Below are 20,275 nucleotides of genomic sequence, written 5' to 3'. Positions count from 1 at the left end.
AGGCATGTGACCTGATGTCACTGTGGCTTCTTCTGGATTACTATGTCTGCGTTGCAGCAATCTCCTGTATGTTTTTGAGTGTGGGTATGCTAAACTTCCCAGCATGTTGAAACAAAGAAACAGACAAAAATCCAAACTACATAAATAATTCTCTACTCTGAAACACTTTTCCTGAGGCCTGGTACAATATATTTTCAACATAATCAAAGGAAAAATATTTTGTCCTAATTCTGCACTGAAATTTAGGGTCAAGCCAACACAGAGGGGTAGCTAGAATGCTGGATTTAAAACAAGACCACCTAGGTCAAAATATCAAAGACAGTTGAACCAGGAACAACCCTGTCTAATATATGTATCAGTGCTGGTGTGTAGACAACAGAATACATCAACCTGAAATCCATAGTGGGAAGGCAAGATAACGGCGAATCCCATGTTCTAAGGATCAACACACCATTGGAACCTGGAATGTAAGATCTATGAGCCAGGGCAAATTGGATGTAGTTATTGGTGAGATGTCAAGATTAAAGATAGACATTTTGGGCGTCAGTGAACTGAAATGGACTGGAATGGGCCACTTCACATCAAATGAAATACTTTGGCCACAGAATGAGAAGACAGGACACCCTGGAGAAGATGCTGATGCTAGGGAGAGTGGAGGGCAAAAGGAAGAGGGGCCGACCAAGGGCAAGGTGGATGGATGATATTCTAGAGGTGACGGACTCGTCCCTGAGGGAGCTGGGGTGTTGACGACCGACAGGAAGCTCTGGCGTGGGCTGGTCCATGAAGTCATGAAGAGTCGGAAGCGACTAAATGAATAAACAACAAATATGAAATAAACAATTAGGCTGTAATGTGGTAATGGAATGTGAAGAGCATCACTATATATTTGTTTCTGAGGCCATTTTTTAGTTCCATAATAACTAGTTATACCAAATGTGGCTCAGAGCAAAAAAAAAAAAAAATCAGATCTAATTTGGAGTTGTTTTATTTTGATTTGTTCTGTTTCCTTTGGGTGGAACATGTCTGGGTTGTACAGGAAAATTAAGGAACCCCATTAAATATCTATGAAATGCCTCAGGTAAAGGATGAGGGGATTCCCCACCCCCAGATGAGCAGAAGGCCTCTGAGAGAAAATTCAAGGTGAATATGGTGTGCATTTTCCTTGTTTTGTGAGAGAAGCCAGAAACATTTTGATCTGCTTCACAAATTTGCATAAGGGGTTTTCACACACTTGGCAAAAAAAGGGGAAAAGAAAAAAGAAAACTAAACAAACCTGGCCTTTCTATCTAGCAATGAGTAAAGGCTATTTCTTAAATTGCAACATATGCCACCTTCGTTCAGTATCATCAAAAACATCTCTACTTTCATCCCATGGATTAGAAACCAACCTAGAATTGGGGGGTGGGGTTGGAGAACAACAACAACGACAACAACACTACTGAGCATTGTTAATTTCCAAGCCATAGTTGAGTAATACACTTACTGGGACTCACTAAAATATTTTCCCCCCACCCCTCCAACGTAACTACCTGGTGAATAAGACTTCATCTCAAAATAGAGGAAAAACTAGCTAACAGCTTAAAGAAATTAAAGAATGTAAAACAAATGGCAAAAAGTTAAATAAGAATTTCATTTAAGAATGTTTTGAATGAGTTAAGGAAACAGAAGAAGGACTTTTGCTAAGATATTTGAAATAATTAAATAAACAAAAAATATCTTTGTGGGGACATAAATTGTTTAGTCTATTAGGAAATAGATGATCAGTTGAAATTTGAAAATAAAGAAACAAAGAAATTTGAGACTTCGTGATTATAGAAATGGGACACTAGAGGGACTAAAATTCCAGGTAACGAAAATAAAAAAAAAAGAGAGAGAAAACCTGCCTTTTATTTTGGAACCAACGGAGGAGCAGTGAAACTTTTAAAATTATAAAGTTATGACCTTACAGATATTTCAAAGGATTTTTGAACAATTGGGAGAGAAACTTATAGTCAAACTGACAGCAATAATTTCTGCACCTGCTAATGCATTTTTTGAAGAAGATTTCAAAGAAACTAAAGATGTGAAAGTGAACAACTTGGAAGAATTTATAGACCAACAGGGTGAAGAGGTAAAACAAATTCCAGCTGATGTAGCAGCTTTCAAAAATAACAAAATTGTAGATTATAAGATAGAGATGACATCCAAAGTGGAAATACAATTACAAACCTGGGCAAAGACTTCTCATTAGATTTACCAAATCAGGGCTTCTAAAGCCTTGAAGAAATCTTGGAAATCAGAGAAAGAAAGTTTGAATTGAAATTCAGTTCTACAACAGCAACATGATAAATTAAAGATCAAGATTGTCAGAAGCAAAAGAAAGGAATATAAAGTTGACTTGTTCGATCAGGGTTAAAATGAGAAATATTTTTACAAAATTCTGGAAACCCTTTATGTACTTTTTGCTGATACTTGGATAGAAACGACAATGATTTTTTGGATTTATGAATGATTGAGAAGAAGTGGGAAGAGAAATATATGTATGTATGTATATACACACACACACACACACACATCCATCCATCCATCCATCCATCCATCCATCCTTATGGAAGGTAAATATTAAGTTTGCCTGCACTCATTGCAAGGAAGATCAATATAAAAAAGAATATTTAAAGAAGAGTCACTTCTATAAATATTCTTTTTTATATTTCTTGACTTTTCTCTTTCTCTTTCTCTTTCTTTTCTCTTTCCTTTTCTTTTTGCATTTTGTATTTTTTCTTTCTATTCTCTTTTCTCTTTCTGATTTTAGTTTGTATTATTTTTAGTACTGTTAAACTTTTCAATAAAAAGTATTATATATATATATATATATATATATGTATATATGTATATATGTATATATGTATATATGTATATATCCCCCCAAATATGCAAACATTTAATTTCTGAAAGCCCTTCCTCAGGCAAAGTGTCACAAACATCTGGCCTCCAGGAAAGTTGAAAAATGTGTTGATTTTTCCTTCCTTCCTTCCTTCCTTCCTTCCTTCCTTCCTTCCTTCCTTCCTTCCTTCCTTCCTTCCTTCCTTCCTTGTCTTTGAATGAATTATACAGTAACAGAATTTACAGATGTAGCAGTATAACAAAAACTTCATATTTAAATCAAAATTTATACCAACATTTGTGAATCATTAATGCCACCGCACCATAGGCTCTTCAAATAAATAAAAGAATCTTTATTTTTCACTGTTTTGCATTGGCTAATGCTTGGTATCTAGCTGTTAAATGTCATGTAATTCCTTTCAAAATGGGTCGAATTATTGTCTTACTTCTCTTCATAGTTTACATTTATAGAGTTAGATTGTGGGGGTCAGGGACATAACTTGCACATCCCCAATCCCTGTTAAAATACACACAGTGTTAATCAAAACACTAAACTTCCAAAGGTCATTTAATACCAAAATGTAACCTTTTGCCTTCTTGCAGAATGACAAAAAAAAAAAAAAAAGTCTGCTTGTTGCCCATCTCTGGAAAGTATCAAATGCGTAAACAATCTGTGCTATTCACTCAGATCTCCAGTAGGGATTCCACCAGATTACAATGAATGGTTCTATAATATTTATGGATGGAGGAACAATAATAGATAGAACGATGCAGTCTTTCAAAAATGTCAGTGCTGCTACTCCTATAGAATTGTATGTATTGTAGTCATATCTCTTTGATCCCCTGTCACACAAAAAGTCAAACCACAATGTTGGGCTAAAGCTTTCAGACATCTACAGTTAAAACAGAACTTGAGAGGAAAGTCTCTGTAAATCCTATTCTGCACATTACCTCTGCTATACCACACAACTCTATATTAACAGTTCAGAATTGTCAGGCTCTGCCTGCTACCCAGTAAAAACACAGACGCTAGTGTAGGCTTAGGTTCTGGTTTTATTTGAGTAACAGTATGCGTGCCCTTTAAGAAAAGCTGAGAGTGAGTGGAGCGTGCCGGAACGGGATTTAAATAGCCCGCCCGGTCAGCGCTCCACCCCTTCTTACTCCGGGTGCACCCCGAGCCCTGTTGGTTCTGTTGCCGGTAGGTGAGGGGTCGTGGAGCCCCTCCTGTGCCTCGGGCGTTTCCTTGACTGTTTTCCCAGCTGGTGATGGTTCATTGCCGGGCAATCAGGTTTGTAACCTTTTGACAGCTCGGGCGCGCCTCGTGGTCTGGTCTTGTCAATTACCTTCTTTGCAACATTGTATCTCTCTCTTCCTCGCCTCTGGCTAGAGTTGATACTTTGTTGCCAGCACCTGTTGCTCTCTTTTGTTAGCTAGTTGCCTTTTCCCTTAATCCTCCTGGTACCCATTTCCCTGTATTGTTATGTGAGCCATTGCAATGTCACAAGCATTGCAACGGTGATCATGACATACTGCCCCCCTTCGGGAAGGTTAAGCCGCGGGTTTGGAGGGGTAGGTGGTGTGGAAGGTGCGGATCAGGTCGGGAGCCTGGACGTCACGGGCAGCGGCCCACTCAGGGTGTGGAAAGTGTTTCCACTTTATGAGGTATTGGAGGGAGCCCCGCCGCTTGCGGGAGTCAAGCACCTCCTTTACTTTGAAGTGTTGCTGCCCATCTATCATCACTGGTGGGGGGGGGCATGTGTGGGTGCCACCAGGAGGGATCACTTGCCAACTTGAGTAAGCTGCAGTGAAATACCGGGTGCAGTCTCTTTAGATTATGGGGCAGGTCCAAGCGCACCGTGACTGGGTTCACTATTTGTGTCACCTGGAATGGTCCAATAAACTTGGAGGCCAGCTTCTTCAACTGTTGCGGTGATTTTATGAATCTGGTGGATAGATAGACCATGTCCCCCACCTGAAATGCTGGTTGCTGGCACTGGTGTTTGTCCGCTTGTGATTTGTACGCTGTTTGTGCCTCTTTAAGCACGTCCTTGATGACTGGCCAGGAATCTGCGATTTTCTCACCCCAATCACAGGTGGCCACTGTTGGGGATGGAGGCTGAGGTAGTTCAGGGATGGGGACGAACTCCCGACCCGACACCACCCCAAAGGGGTTTTTTCCGGTGCTTTGGTGTATCGCGTTGTTCTATGTGACCTCTGCAAATGGGAGGAGGTCTACCCAGTTGTCTTGGTGATAGTTTATGTAGGAGCAGAGGAATTGCTCCAGTGTGGCATTAAGGATCTCTGTGGATCCATCTGTCTGGGGATGCCAGGAGGTTGACAGGGCTTGCTGGGTACCTATCAGTTTCAAAAAAGCCTGCCAAAACCTCGAGGTAAATTGTGTGCCCCTATCGGTCACCAAGTGGGAGGGGCATCCATGTAGGTGGTACACATGGACTAGGAACAGTTTTGCCAGCTGTTGGGCTGACGGGATCGAGGCGCAGGGGATGAAATGCGTTTGTTTTGAAAAATAGTCTTTTACCACCCAAATGACCATTTTCTTTTGGCTGGGCGGTAAGTCGACTATGAAGTCCATTGAGATTTCATCCCAAGGGCAGGAGGGTTCAACTACAGGTTGCAGTAGCCCCTGGGGTTTGCCAGCCGGTCGCTTGGCCATAGCGCACACTGGGCAGGATGCCACATACGTCCTGACGTCCTTCCTCAGCGAGGGCCACCAAAACTGTCTCTGAGTCAGGTGTAGGGTTTTTAGGAACCCGAAGTGACCAGCCTGTTTGCTGTCATGCGATCTGTTGAGGATCACCTGCTGTTGTGAGTTGGGTACATATAGCCTTCCCTCCACCCATGCGAGGTCCTGGTCCATGGTGACCTTGTTGGGGTTGGCGAGGAGCCAGGCATCAGATTTCGATGCTTTTATGAAATCTGCCCATAGCCCCCCTGGTATTAGAGGTTGCCTGAATCTAGGGGCGGGTTGCGTCATAGTTGTTTGTGAGGGGGGGGGCAGGCTGTCCCCGAGCGCGACCCTGGGTGACCGCTGCCATACCCAGCTGGGAATCGGAAAGCACCGTCCCTACAATGTCAGAGATAGGCTCCACATCCTGGGGCAGTCGGGAGAGTGCGTCTGCCAGGAAGTTCTTTTTGCCTGGTATGAACTTCAGCTGGAAGTTGAACCGGCTGAAGAACTGAGCCCATCGTATTTGCTTGGGACTGAGGCGCCGGGGCGTATGGAGCGCCTCAAGGTTGAGGTGGTCTGTCCAAACCTCAAACGGGCAAGTCGTCCCTTCCAAAAGGTGACGCCAAGCCTCCAGCGCTGCTTTAACCGCAAACGCTTCCTTTTCCCATATGTGCCAGCGCCTCTCTGTCTCCGAGAATTTCCTCGAGAGGTAGGCGCATGGCTTCAGGATTCCCACAGAATCCTTTTGCAGCAGGATGGCGCCTATTGAGAAGTCAGAGGCGTCCACCTGCACCACAAAAGGTCGTTCGGGGTCCGGGTGAGCTAGGATTGGCTCCGCTGTGAACAGCGCTTTTAGCCTGTCAAATGTGGTTTGACAGGCAGGAGTCCAATTAAGTACGGCCCCCGGGTTTTTAACCTTGTGCGTCTCCCCGACGCCCTTGGTCTTGAACAAATCGGTTAAGGGTAGGCCGATTTCCGCGAACCCCCTCGCGAAGGACCTATAGAAATTCGCGAACCCGAGGAAGCTTTGAAGCTGGCGCCTGGTGCATGGGCATTCCCAGCTCAAAACTGCCTGGACCTTCACGGGGTCCATTTCTACGCCTTTGTCAGAGATTCTGTACCCTAGGTAGTCCAAGCACGATTTGTGGAATTTGCACTTGGACAGCTTAGCGTAGAGTTTGGCTTTCTGTAGCTTAGTGAGGACTTGCCTCACCAACCTCTCGTGTTCCCTCTACGTCCTCGTGTAGATGAGGACATCATCCAGGTAAACCAGTACGCCCTTGAATAGGTGTTCATGCAGTACCTCGTTGATGAGTTGCATGAAGACCCCCGGGCCCCCGCAAGACCGAATGGCAGTACCTTGTATTGGAAGGAGCCCAAGGGGCAGTTGAATGCCATTTTCCACTTGTCCCCCTCCCTGATGCGGATTCTGTAATACGCCTCACGGAGGTCGAGTTTGGAAAACACCCTTCCCTTTGACAGGTGTGCTAGCATGTCCTTTACGAGGGGTAGGGGGTATTTGTTGGATAGGGAAGTGGAATTTAATCTGTGGTAATTGGTGCATAGTCTCAGGGTGCCATCCTTCTTTTCCCGAAATAGGATGGGTGCTCCAACCAGCGAGTTTGATGGTTCTATGAAGCCCCTGGAGAGGTTTTTATCCAAGAATTCCCGCAGCGCCACTAATTCTCTCTGGGTCATGGGGTAGATCTTGGGCTTGGGTAATGGGACATCTGGGAGCAGTTCAATTGTGCAGTCCGTCTTGCGGTGGGGGGGTAATTGGTCCGCCTCCTCTTCTCCGAAGACATCTGCAAAGTCTGCATATTGCTCCGGCAGTCCTTCGGGGGGGGGGGGTGTCATGGGTGTGGTCGATGACTTCTGTCCGACATCGGTGATGCCAGATGCTGTCCGGTACATAGTCTTGCGCCTTCCTGCTCAGGCGTTTGGGGGTAGCGGAGCCTCCAGGTGGAGTAGGGTGTTCCCGTCCAGGGTCCTGCTCCACCGGCCCAAGCGAGGAGTTGCTGGTCCCTGACTTTGTCTTCCATCGGGGTTCTCCCGTCTGGGTTGGAGCTCCAGGTCTGGAACTGGGGTGCGGTGTGGGCAGGGAGGGTGTCCGTGTCCCCTTTTGGGTATGCTGTCTCCAGCCTCTGCCTCTTGCGGGCCATCCTTCATGCCTCTGGTGCGAAGTGCTGGCTCCATCGCTATCCCCGGTTCTGGTTTTCACCAGTTGGTCTCTCCCGCAGAAAAATTTTTGTCCGGTGAGCTTGGCGATTTTGGTTTGGTGACTCTCAGCTTTATGTCAGGCTCTGCCTGCTACCCAGTAAAAACACAGACACTAGTGTAGGCTTAGGTTCTGGTTTTATTTGAGTATAGGATGCATGCCCTTAGAAAAGCTGAGAGTGAGTGGAGCGCGCCGGAACAGGATTTACATAGCCCACGCTGGTCAGCGCTCCACCCCTTCTTACTCCGGGTGCACCCCGAGCCCCGTTGGTTCCATTGACGGTAGGTGAGGGGTCGTGGAGCCCCTCCTGTGCCTCGGTTGTTTCCTTGACTGTTTTCCCGGCCGGTGATGGTTCATTGCTGGGCGATCAGGTTCGTAATCTTTTGACAGCTCGGGCATGCCTCGTGGTCTGGTCTTGTCAATTACCTTCTTTGCAACATTGTATCTCTCTCTTCCTCGCCTCCGGCTAGAGTCGATACTTTGTTGCCAGCACCTGTTGCTCCCTTTTGTTAGCTAGTTGCCTTTTCCCTTAATCCGCCCGGTACCCATTTCCCTGTATTGTTATGTGAGCCGTTGCGATGTCACAAGTATCGCAACGATGATCATGACAAGAATGTATAGTAAGGATGACAATGAATTTCATGAGAAGCTATTTCAGAGTTTAAGGCTAACTCCCATTATTGATTATTAGGTCTTGGCATCAAATGGACATCCATACTACCAATCTCTGATTCTCTCCAATCTTTCCACCCAGAGGTATCCAGTAATTGATACACTTTGAAGAGTTACATCAGAGGCATTGACTGTGTTCCCACAGCATGTTGTGCTATGTTTAGCCTTAGAAACAGTATAGATTTATCTGTTGAACTTTTGCTGTCAAGTTCAGCAAATAAATGCCATATGGCATTTCCTGACTCTATATATTATTAACATCTGCAACAATTAATTGTAAACCGTTTGAGATTTGTAATAAAAAGAAGTGGCATACAAATATGACTCTCATAATGTGGGTATGTGATGCAAGCAGATGATGGACTATGCCTGGTAAGGTTTTTGGAAGTAGAAGAGAAAGACAGTATAAGGTAGATGGAGAAAATTAAGAAGATTATTGGCATGCCCTTGGAAAAGCCATGGATTACTGTTAGAGATAGGTCAGGATGGCAGGCATTTGTCTATTCAGTCATCAAGCACTGGGACTGTCTGAATGACACCTAATTAACTGTTAAATAGGACTGTGCAATGCTTCAGATTCAAAGCTAAATTGATGTTTTGGCCTGAAGATAACATCTATCCACAGCTCTTTAAAGCAACTCCATCTTTTTTCAGGCTCATGCAGCTACCTTCATAAAGTCTGCATGATTCTGAACAAATACTGTACATGTTTAAGACTTTTAGACAGGTGGTCCCTTCATACTCACACTTCCAAAAAAAAAAATGTTGCTTCAGATCTAAAAGGCTGCAGAGTCCTACTATCACAAATATAATTTGGAAGTAAAAAAGTAAGTTGGAACTTCTATGCCTGGGCTGAGGGAAATATATATATATATATATTTCCCACAAATCCTTTGTGAACCATCCAAAAGCCATATGAATATTCCAGACTTCATTTTTCATAACACTGTATTTATCCCAGCTATGAACTGCAATGGTGTACTATATGCTAATTTTACTGGAAACAAAACTGTTTGCTGGGTTCTGCTCACTGGGATTGTGCAAATCAGGCAAAATTCAACTCATAGGTATTCAATTCAGAAAATCAATCTGGTTCAGTTTGAGTTTATACATTGAACCTTCAAATTTGCTTGATTTCATTCCAATTTTTGGATTTTTTAAAAAGACATTTCTTTGCATGCAGAGAAACATCAAAACAGGCCAAACTGATCTGGCAGCATTTGATTTGATGATTCAAACGGGCTTTCTGATTAGGTTGGGAAAATTGATTCAATTCAGCGATTCAACTGCCTTGTTTTCGAGCAAAATCTTTGAACTGAATATTTGTACAGATTAATGACCCATTGTAGATGGAAGAAAAGGAAATATGTACAAAAAGGAAATGATGTCTTTAAAAAGAAGTACTTCAAACATTTCTGCTTGACTAGCTGGCCTTATTAGCTATACTTCTTTAAGTTTGTGTTGTTGTTTGTTAAGCTTCCCTTAATCTGTAAGGCACAGTGGGAAGATAAACACTCTTATGAAGGAAATGTTCTATTACAACTGTTTGCCTTGTAAAATCTCATCCTAAACTTTACAGAAAGAAGGAAAGCAATTGGTTAGGGATTTATAACAGATTTACCTTTATTTCTTAACACAGTCTGGGTTGACAATTTTTTTTTTTTTGAGATTAGTTAGATTTGTTGTGGGATTTCAAATTTCCCTTTTTCTTAGGCTTGGTATTATCTGAATGTGCCAAATGGCCTGATCTCTACAGCCTAAGCAGCAGCTCAGGTGTTTATTCTTTTTTTTTCTAAAACATTCCCTGCTATTTGAAAATTTTATTTTAGACACTGAAAATAACAGTCTGCACCCAGTAAACTGTTATTTAAGTGTAGATAAAATAGGAATCCTATCTCAAATTTGACAGGACTGTAAAGTAGATTAACTGAGAATTTTGAGTTGATTGGATGGGAAATGCTAAATTTTCAGGCAAAAAGATATAGCACCTAGGACCCACTGAAAATAGCAGGAAATAAAAGCAAAGGAGATAATGGCAAAGTTTATTATGAAATGAATGGAAGTTTTAAGAATAAAAATGAAAAAAGGAACAATTTTATTTATTATACAATAAGATCATGTGTTCTCAGTTAGCAAGGGGAAAATAATGGTTATGATCTGCAGCGACCATCATTTCAACTCCATATGAAACCTTAAGGCATGCCCATCGACTTTGTTCCTTCCATCCAGATTAATTAACAATAAGCGTAGGTTAACAACATTGCAAATTTCCTTGCAAACCTCTGTTTATCTGTCCCATGCTTGTTGAAATTCTGAGTCATGGTCCAAGCTGCCAAGTTTAGGAAGAATTCTGCTCTTATAATGATAAATCAAGAAGTTCCCATCCATTGGTTGCCTGAGAAATACTACTCTTCATGATACCTGAGATAAGGATGACGTTAAAACATCCATTGTTTCTCATATGAATTGTAAAGAACTTTATAGATTTGCTAGTCCAAGCTCCTGATCTGTGCAGGAATCTATTAAACCATTCCCAACAGGTGTCCATCCAATCCCTGTTTGAAAATCTCCAGAGAGGGAGAAGCAGAAGTGAATTCAATTCAGCAAATTCTATATGCTTTATTCTGTATAATTCTGTATTATTTGGATAAGTTAGGGCAGGGCTACAAGTCTTCCAACTGCCATCTTAATACTGCTGTATAGAAGATCCCCTAAGGGCTTTTATTACATCAGATTCTCATGCTAGACGACACTGCAGGAGAAACGTGTTAGTCTAGGGCAGGCAAAAATCAAAGCGAGTCTGATAGCCCTTTTTTCACACTAGCAATTTTTATTAAAAAACATAACATAACGAACTATAGAAAAGCCACTCCATGAAAGCTGCTGTGGCTCATGAAAGCTTGTGGTGCATTTTGTGTCATGCAAATGACAGCTACTATATCCTTTAAAAAACTATTGCAATAATACGTTCACTTCAAATGACATTCTTTACCAAATCCTCCTCTGAATTCTGTCCATGAGCTTGAACCAATCTGAATTAGTAGTACCTCATGCCAGTTATGCCATATGGTGGCTTTCCATGTTACACCATGCCTCTTCATTGGCTCACTTGGACTATGTGTATTTTTTAACACCTTCCGACCCCAAATCATTGTACTTGGTAGTGAGTTCATCTGGCCGCATCTGAAATAGAAGCAAAAACATTTCTCTTCCCACCTGATGTTGTCTTCTATCTGACCACTGTGTATTGGCAGCCTCATGTTATTTTGGATTGTGGTCTTGGAAAATTAGACACCCCTCTCAAAAAAAAAAAAGTTCTTTCTGGAACATTCTCTGACCTGAACACAGATTGGATCACAGTATATGTAGTAATTAATATCAATACTGAATTTATGTGGGAATGGCAAGTATGTGTGTTTGTTTGGATGAGATAGGGAGGGCTTGAATGCAATACCTAAGTATAAGACAGATGTTTCTGCAGGGAGGGGGTGTCAAAAAGTCAAGATGGCAGACCCACCATGTGATTGAACCCCTGCCCCTTTTTTATAGGTGTCACATGACCCACACATGTAAAAAAGGGGGATGGGGCTTTAAATACACATTCACAAGCACTATTTCTGAGTTTTTTTTAACCCCCCTCCCCTTATGGCTTCCACTAATGTGAGAATAGCTTCAAGCAGGGTATCAGGAACAAGCTGGTTAAAAACATACCCCAACCATAGCTAGTTCCTTATGCCCTTGCCCTGGATTAATTCACTCCTTGGATCAATATGGCTTCTTTCTCTGTAAGTTAGACCAAATAGCTATAGCATAATTTGCATTTATTTGCAATTTATTTCCTTACATAATTCAATAAAGGCCAAAAACAATTACCAGTTTATGTGGAATTATCTGATTAAGAGTCAGCAGGCTGTTTAACCACTTCAGTATTGAGATCAAAGCAGCAGTCACGGAGTTAGTGAAACAACAAGAAAACCAGTTTCTTTCTTATAGAAAATTACTTATTTTCAGTATAGTAAGGGTTCTCTTTCGACTTAAAGTGGATTGGGTCAGCTGTTTGCTGAGCTATTTAGCTATTTAGTTAATATAAATTTAATTATTTATTTAATTAATTAATTAATATTTTGCGCTCCCCCATGCCTATAAATAAATAAATACTTGGTAGCCTTCCACAGTCATCCACATTTGAGTCACTAATTTATAAAATGGTGGTACCTTGGAAATTGGCTTACCTTATTGTATGAATCCAGTCACTGTTCTTTGTAAACCATGGATTACAACTTAGTGTGTGATTCAAACATAGCCAACTGGTTTATTCAATAAGCCATGATTAAACAAAATATGGCTTGATGTGTAAATCTAGTTATAGCAGTTCTGGGTAATACATTTTTTAAAAGATTCAGGTAAGTTGGAATATCTTCAGAGAAGGAGAAGGAAGCTATAGGCAAAGAACTATGGAAATTGTAGTTCAGAGCATATAACATGCTGACTTTGTGTTTGGGCTTAATGCCGCAATCCTGGGAGATAAAAAAGAGAAGCATGGTAATTTCTGAACTCTAGAGATGAGGTGCTGGTGCTTTGCAAGGCCTGGAAGGAACTCTCTCGGAAGCTTTGTGGATCTTAAAATAATAGTGAAATATCAGGGATGAACAATGCATAGAAACATCAATAATTTTTGAATGTGGGTTATCTGAAACTGCCATAGGGTTTATACTGCCGTGAACAACAAATGAAAAAGAGCACTAATCTTTTAACCAGTGAACTTGGATTACTTGCTTTGCTACTAATCAAATTAGAATTTGATTATTTCTTTGTATTTGATCGAAATGGTACCACCTCATAAAAACTGGGAGGGCAGTAATGTAATGGACTGCCTATAACTGCAAGGGTTGGTTTGACTCCCTTTCATCTTTCTGCACTTAACTTTTAGTGCTGAGAACAAAGGTTATCCAGTCCCTAGAGCAACAAATTGACAGGATAAGAAGAAAGCAGACCAGTTCAACTGTGATTGTTTTTCGTAATATTTCCACATTTATTTTAATTTCAGCTTCTCCCCCAGAGTATTTTTTTTCCTGTCTTTCTCAGAGCTGCATCATGCAAGTTACAAAATTCCAGCTGCACATTATGATTTCTATTCTTTCTTATGCTTGCTGTATGGGGCATCATATGGGCAAAACCTTAACTCATGAACATTGGGTGTAGAATTCCTTGTGTCCCCCCCCCCCCCAGATTTGTGATTCTTCTGTCTAGCTCTGCATCAGGAATTATAAAAGAGGTTGTCAGTAGTTGCCATTAAAATTCATATGGAGCTTTTACACATGTTTTCAATATATCTATATCTTTATTTATATCTATTTTTTTTCCATTCAATTGTGTCTGATTCTCAGAGACTGCCTGGACAAGTCCCTAAAGTTTTCTTGGCAAGGTTTTTCAGAAGTGGTTTCCCCTTGCCTCCTTCCTAGGGCTGAGAGAAAGTGACTGGCCCAAGGCCACCCAGCTGGCTCTGTGCCTAAGGCAGGACTAGAACTCACAGTCTCCTAGTTTCTAGCCTGATGCCTTAACCACTACACCAAACTGGCTCTCATCTACAGAATATATAATGTATATCTATATATCTATATATCTATATCATCTGTATCTATCCTCCTCCTCCTCATCTTGATGGTAGTTATATATCTTGTCCCCTGGCCAACTAAGTGATGCTGTTAAGGTCTTGTCCCAATGCCTGGAAACTGCGAGAATCTGTATAAGGAGGAACATACTAAGCTCAGCTCTAGCAAGAGTGTAAGATCTTTCCAGATCGGGGAACCTTCCATTTCTAGTTTATATAAGTTGGCACTTCTCCAGATAGAAATGGTGCAAAATTTTGAGATCTTCCTGGACTATCAGCTCCTGCTTGAAGAGCAAGTGGCAGCTGTACCCAGGAAGACCGTCACAGAGATTCATATTTTGTGCCAATTGGCCAGGTCCAGGACACTCTTCTCACAGTCATTCATGTCTTGGTTATATCACATTTGGACTATTACAAAGCTTTTACTTTGGGCTGCCTTGAAGACCACTTGGAAGCTTCAGCTGATCCAGAAGCAGATGTGGCCATAACCTATAGTGACAATCAGAGTTTCCCAATGGAGAAGTGCCACACTGACCTGCCTGTACTTGAGGTCAAGGCTGTTGTAATGCCAAAAATCAGGTGAGCATAACTCATTAACAGGCACCCCTTTTCCTTACTCACTGAAGTTTTGATAATATATGCCAGCTCTACCTAATCCAAGGTTAAGGCATGGATGAGGATGGCTTTACTATAAACAGATTCAACATTTAAGAGCATCAGCCTGAGATCAAGGTCTCCAGCAATCTAAAAACTGACCTGGAAGATGGGAGTTTTAAGCCACTTTCCTATGATAGCCTATTCCTCTTTTCTCAGTATATCTCTCTCTGCCTACCACTACTGTTATCCTCTCCCACTGGCTCTCTCTTTCTCATTTTCTCATCCCTCCCTCAACTCCTTTTTCTCTAAATACTGGTGTTGAAATCACCATCCAGATCCTTCAGTAAAAAACTCTCACTTCCACTGCTCACTCAGCTTCCTGGTTCCGATGCTCATGACTTCACCGGACTATTTTCTATCTTCTCACTTCTCCAACTGCCAAACCTTCAGAGCTAGGTGACAGGCATGGATAGGAACAACCACAGTAAATCTCAGTGCATTTGAAAATAGCAAGTTCTCTGTGCCTCCCCTGGCTTTGGGAACTCGCTATTCATTGAAAGAGAATGTCATTTCTAAGGCAGACATTTTGAGAAAATGGTAAAGCTATCTGGTCGCACACTTTCATTAACTAGCTCCTTGGCCAGCATTCTTTCAACTGGCTGCTGAGATACCTTTGTGGATTCATTAGACAACATTCTTGGCATTTTCCATTGTATGCTCAAACTCTCTCATAGAGAATTTCATTACTTGGAATCTGGGCTTTTGTCACCAAGCAGAATGAGATACAAATACAGAGAAAAGGAGTTCTCAGCAAAGAAAAAGAAAATATTTTTTGAAGTCACCCAGTAACGCTTCATTGTCAGTGGTATAATGGCACTAAGAAGGAAATTGATCCCCATTCTCTTCGGAAATAATTTATTAATATCTCCTTTGAACAGTTAGGAATGGATTACAAATAATCCTTTGATCATCTGTTCTCAAATTCCTCTTCCACCTTTGCTAAATCTCTTTTTTTTTTAATCCTTTCAATTGTGTCCAATTCTTGGAGACTGCCTGGACAAGTCCCTGCAGTTTTCTTGGCAAGGTTTTCAGAAGTGGTTTGCCATTGCCTTCTTCCTAGGGCTGAGAGTGAGTGACTGGCCCAAGGTCACCTAGCCAGCTTTCATGCCTAAGGTGGGACTAGAACTCACAGTCTCCCATTTCTAGCCTGAAACCTTAACCACTACACCAAACTGGCTCTCTTGCTAAATCTAGTAGCCTACAAATAAATTGGACCATATAATCCTCCAGCTGTTGGGGAATCATGTGGTTTGAAGTCCATCACGTTTGGGAAGCTAATCTCTTCCTTGGCTGTTTTGGTTCATCCTTCTATACTATTCCTCTTTAAAAACAGTCACTTGCTTTGTTTAACTTTAATAAATGTTTGGCATTATCAAATATATGCACACATTTGCCCATAGTTGTATCTGATGGAAAGCTATGTTTTCAGGATGAGTTTTTGTTTTTTTTAAAAAGAGTTTATTATTTATTTATTTATTTATTTATTTATTTATCTATCAATCATATTTTTATCACCACCCATGTCCCATATACGGGGGATTCTGGGCGGTTCACAATAAAACAATTTAAAATTCAATAAAATCATAAATAATATCCTTAATCCATAAATATCATTTATTCTTATTCCTTTTGGATTTTGTAAAAAAATGATTCCAACAACACTCAGAGATATGCACTTATTTGCTGGGGAGGAATTACTGCTACACTAGCTTGCTCTAACATGTCTATTTTAACTTGGTATTTTAAATACCTTTCTGGCTTCTGGACCAATAGTTAAAGAATTCAGTGGCTCCCGAGAGTGGAGGAGTTATCTAATTTCTTGTTTTCCAACATTAAAAAACCCAGTAGGATGTACTTGTGAATGAGTTGGATTAGGAGGAAGAAGACCCAAGTTCACTCACAGCAGAGGAAACTCATTGAGTGACTTTGGCTAGTCCTTATCTCTCCATGTCCTCTCCCTCACAGTGTTGTGGTGAAAAAGTGGAGAAGGTAGTGCTGAGTAGGTCAAGTTGAGTTCCTGGAGGAGAAGCAATTGGAAGATTCCAACTTAAGAGAAACAAAAGTTGGAAAAGTCCAACTATGAGAAATAGAAGGTATGAATTGTCCTCCACTGAGCTTTTTAGGGGTGGTTAACAGATGTGATCCATCAGAATTTCTGGATGAACAAATTGATTTTAGACTCATGCTGTCCTGAACAGTAGTTCTTTCCTTAAATTCACCGTATTGAACATTGACATGTCCTTAGCTATTTCTCTGAAAAAATGGTTTTCAGTTATGCTCCAAACCCTTCTGGATTTTAACCTTTTTTCCAAATGAATATACTAAACCTAGTATTTTGTTCTCAGTTCTTGCATCAATTATCTTCAATACCTTTGCGAGAGAGAGAAAAAAAAATCAGGCTTTGTCTCCTCTTTCACACTGTGGGATTATGCAGCAGGAACCTTCTTGTAAAAAAGATTTTGTTTCAGTTAATAATATATGTGAAGGTACTTTTTAGCTTTTCATTGAAATTCTACTTTTTAATCATGATGTTTTTAACTAAAGTCGGTTTAGCAGGGTCACTGTTTTCCTAGTGTTTTCATGGATCAAGTCACTGGAGAAATCCAGTTGTGTTCATCTCTTATTACAATGGCCTGGTTTCCTCTGCACACACCCCATGTCCTCTCCAAATTGACTGTGAAGAAGTGAGAACCATTATAGAACAATTGTATTGAGTTTGCAGAAGAAGAAATGACTGAATAGAAATGAACGTAGTCCCACATTTTTTCTCACTTGTTCTAGTTTTTTAAAAGCTTGTTTTTGATCTTGATCTTGTTATTTTGATATTGCTGTTTTTGGTATGGTTGTTTTAATTTTGAATTGCTGCTGACCAGGGATGTATATTTTTACATAAACAAATTACATAAAGAAATATACAATATTTCTTTCTCCTAGGTTCAATGTTTCTCTTTGGGCTCATGGTTAGCTATCAATTAGTGCAAGATTAATATAATGATCTATAGGGCTAACGGTGGTAAGTCTGCAACCCAAAGAACTCAGTATTAGTTATACACACATATAATATTAGATAATTTCAACTGCTATTGATACAACTGTAAAAACTGTATTATTCAGACATTACACATGGCTGCTTCAGAAATACAATTGCATTTTCCATGTCAAAAAACAAGCCATGAATGTTATCCTGAAAATTAAAAATCTAATCTGGCTTTCTTGCAGCTATGAATATTCAGAATAATGAATATTGTTCCCTGGTTGAAAGCTGACGAACAGGACTGATTCCCTCCACCTCCCATCTTTTTTGATGATAGAAAAACTCATTAGAAATATGATGTTATTAGCAGTTTCCCTTGAATTGCAAATTTCAATCATACTATAACTAGTATTATGGTAATGATGAAATTAAATTAAATTAGCATATCACATACTATACAGGAAAAGTGTTAATACATTATAGTAATACAAGACAACAGATAATTGCCAGCTTAATAAGAATTTGTCCTCTGAAAAGATCATTTGGCTTACATCTTCTTCCTGCAGGCTTGGAAAAATGTTGCTCACACTGATTTATTTTGTAAAGCCAATCACAGGTTAGGCAAAAGACTATATATCACAATACTATAGAATTGGACAGCATATAATGACTGTCCAAGTTTGATCTACTAACCAGGTTTTGTCTGGTAGCTGACTCAGTTTTGAAGTATATACAGTACATCATGGAAATAAATCATATCTGAATGCCTTCAAAGTTTACATTGCCACAATTGGGTATAGGTAGTCCTTGCTTAACAACTGGGATCAACATTTTGGTTGCTGAGTGAAGCAGTCTTTAAGTGAATCCAACCCATGTGGTTGTTAAGCAAATCATGTGGTTCTCCATTGATTTTGCTTGCCAGAAGCCGCCCAGGAAGGTTGAAAATGGCAATCACATGACCACAGGATGCTGCACTGGTCATAAATGCAAACTGGTTGCCAAGCATCCAAATTGTGATCATGTGACCACAAGGATGCTGCAACCATCATAAGTGTGAGGACCTGCTGCAAGTTGTTTTTTTCAGCACCGTTGCAAGTCTGAAACATCACTAAACAAATGGTTGTTAAGTGAGGACTACTTGTATATGATTGTTTGGAGGATTTGTCACAGATAAATAATTGCATATCAATTTTCTAATAACACCTTTCATTCCCACCTTGATTTCTGCTTTCTCTTTCTATTTGTTGTTGCAGTTCCTCCATGGTTTATCACTCATCCTTCAAATCTCTATGCCTATGAAAGTATGGACATTGAGTTTGAATGTGCTGTTTCCGGGAAACCAGCCCCTACAGTACAGTGGATCAAGAATGGAGAAGTTGTCATTCCTAGCGATTATTTTCAGATAGTGGTAATTATTAGTGCTTGTTATTATGCCTTATGAAACCAATTCAACAGCTTCAACCTAAAATGTAATAGAGGTTCCAGCAAATCTATTTGCTTAATGGTAATATAGCAAGGAAGGCCTTCAAAATGAGCCCTTAGCTAAACAATGTACACGGATAAATTATTGCTTCAAAACTAAGGATGGAGAGGAACAAGCTCAAAACCATTCCCCCATGACCTTTTGCAATTGTTTTCAGCCACTCTTGCACTTTTCTGGTTGCTGTTTTTTTCTGCTTGAGTGATTGTAAGATCATCTATTGGGAGTGACGATATCCTAGCACTGTGGAATGTTTCATCTACAGCTATGTATTGACATCATAACGGGCAAATGAGACCCACTAGAAGACAACCTTCCCAATGCAGGTTAAGCGGGAGGTCCTAGCTAGTCAAGAGCATTTGCAGTGCTCCTTGAAAAATTCTTCAGGATATCCTTTCAATTCTGGCACTTTTTTTTTAAGTAATAAAGCACCCCTACCTTATTTTTACTCAACCCTATCCAAAACATATATTCTAGAGGTGACGGACTCGTCCCTGGGGGAGCTGGGGGTGTTGACGGCCGACAGGAAGCTCTGGCGTGGGCTGGTCCATGAAGTCACGAAGAGTTGGAAGCGACTAAACGAATAAACAACAACATCCAAAACATACCTTACCCAGTGAGTTCCACTCAACCATGGCCTGCCACACTCAGTATCTCTGACTTAGACTTGAACTGACCAGACAATTTAATTACCCAGTCATAGCCCTTAAATAGATCAGGCGGAGAACCATCATGCCAACCATATTCATTCTGATTTTGCTTCCTACTTTATTCTTATGTTAAAAATAGATGTATTTTGTATTGAACATGCACTTTTTAACAAACTAAAGGGAATTTCTTCCCAATGAAAGCTGTAACTTCAAATAAATTTCCCGTCAGGATGACAACAGAAGAAAGAAAAATTGAACTCCCCACTTTCGGTCTCCTGCAGGCCCAATAATTCTCAGATGGTGTACTATGATTCCCAGTGACTTTCATGTTTAAATCTGAAACAAGGGCAGAAGGGACTCCTTTAGGCCAAGTATTTTAATAATGTCTTCATTTCTGAACTCTTGAGACTTTGACTTCTCTAACAAGGAGCCTGAGTGTCTGCCATTAAATTCTTGGATATT

General features: G+C 40.7%; 1 protein-coding gene across 1 annotated transcript in view; it reads left to right on the top strand.

The window, feature by feature from the left end:
- The window catches only part of DCC (DCC netrin 1 receptor), a 652,649-nt gene that overhangs the window by 240,182 nt on the left and 392,192 nt on the right, over positions 1 to 20,275 (top strand). The window contains exon 6 of the mRNA XM_063293179.1: positions 18,937 to 19,091. Coding sequence (XP_063149249.1) covers positions 18,937 to 19,091 — 155 coding nt within the window. The remainder of the gene's footprint in view (positions 1 to 18,936; positions 19,092 to 20,275) is intronic.

Source organism: Candoia aspera, chromosome 2, assembly GCF_035149785.1.
Source record: "Candoia aspera isolate rCanAsp1 chromosome 2, rCanAsp1.hap2, whole genome shotgun sequence".
Classification (NCBI taxonomy): domain Eukaryota; kingdom Metazoa; phylum Chordata; class Lepidosauria; order Squamata; family Boidae; genus Candoia; species Candoia aspera.
Note: the sequence above shows the minus strand (reverse complement) of the source record. Positions and strands in the feature narration are given on the sequence as shown.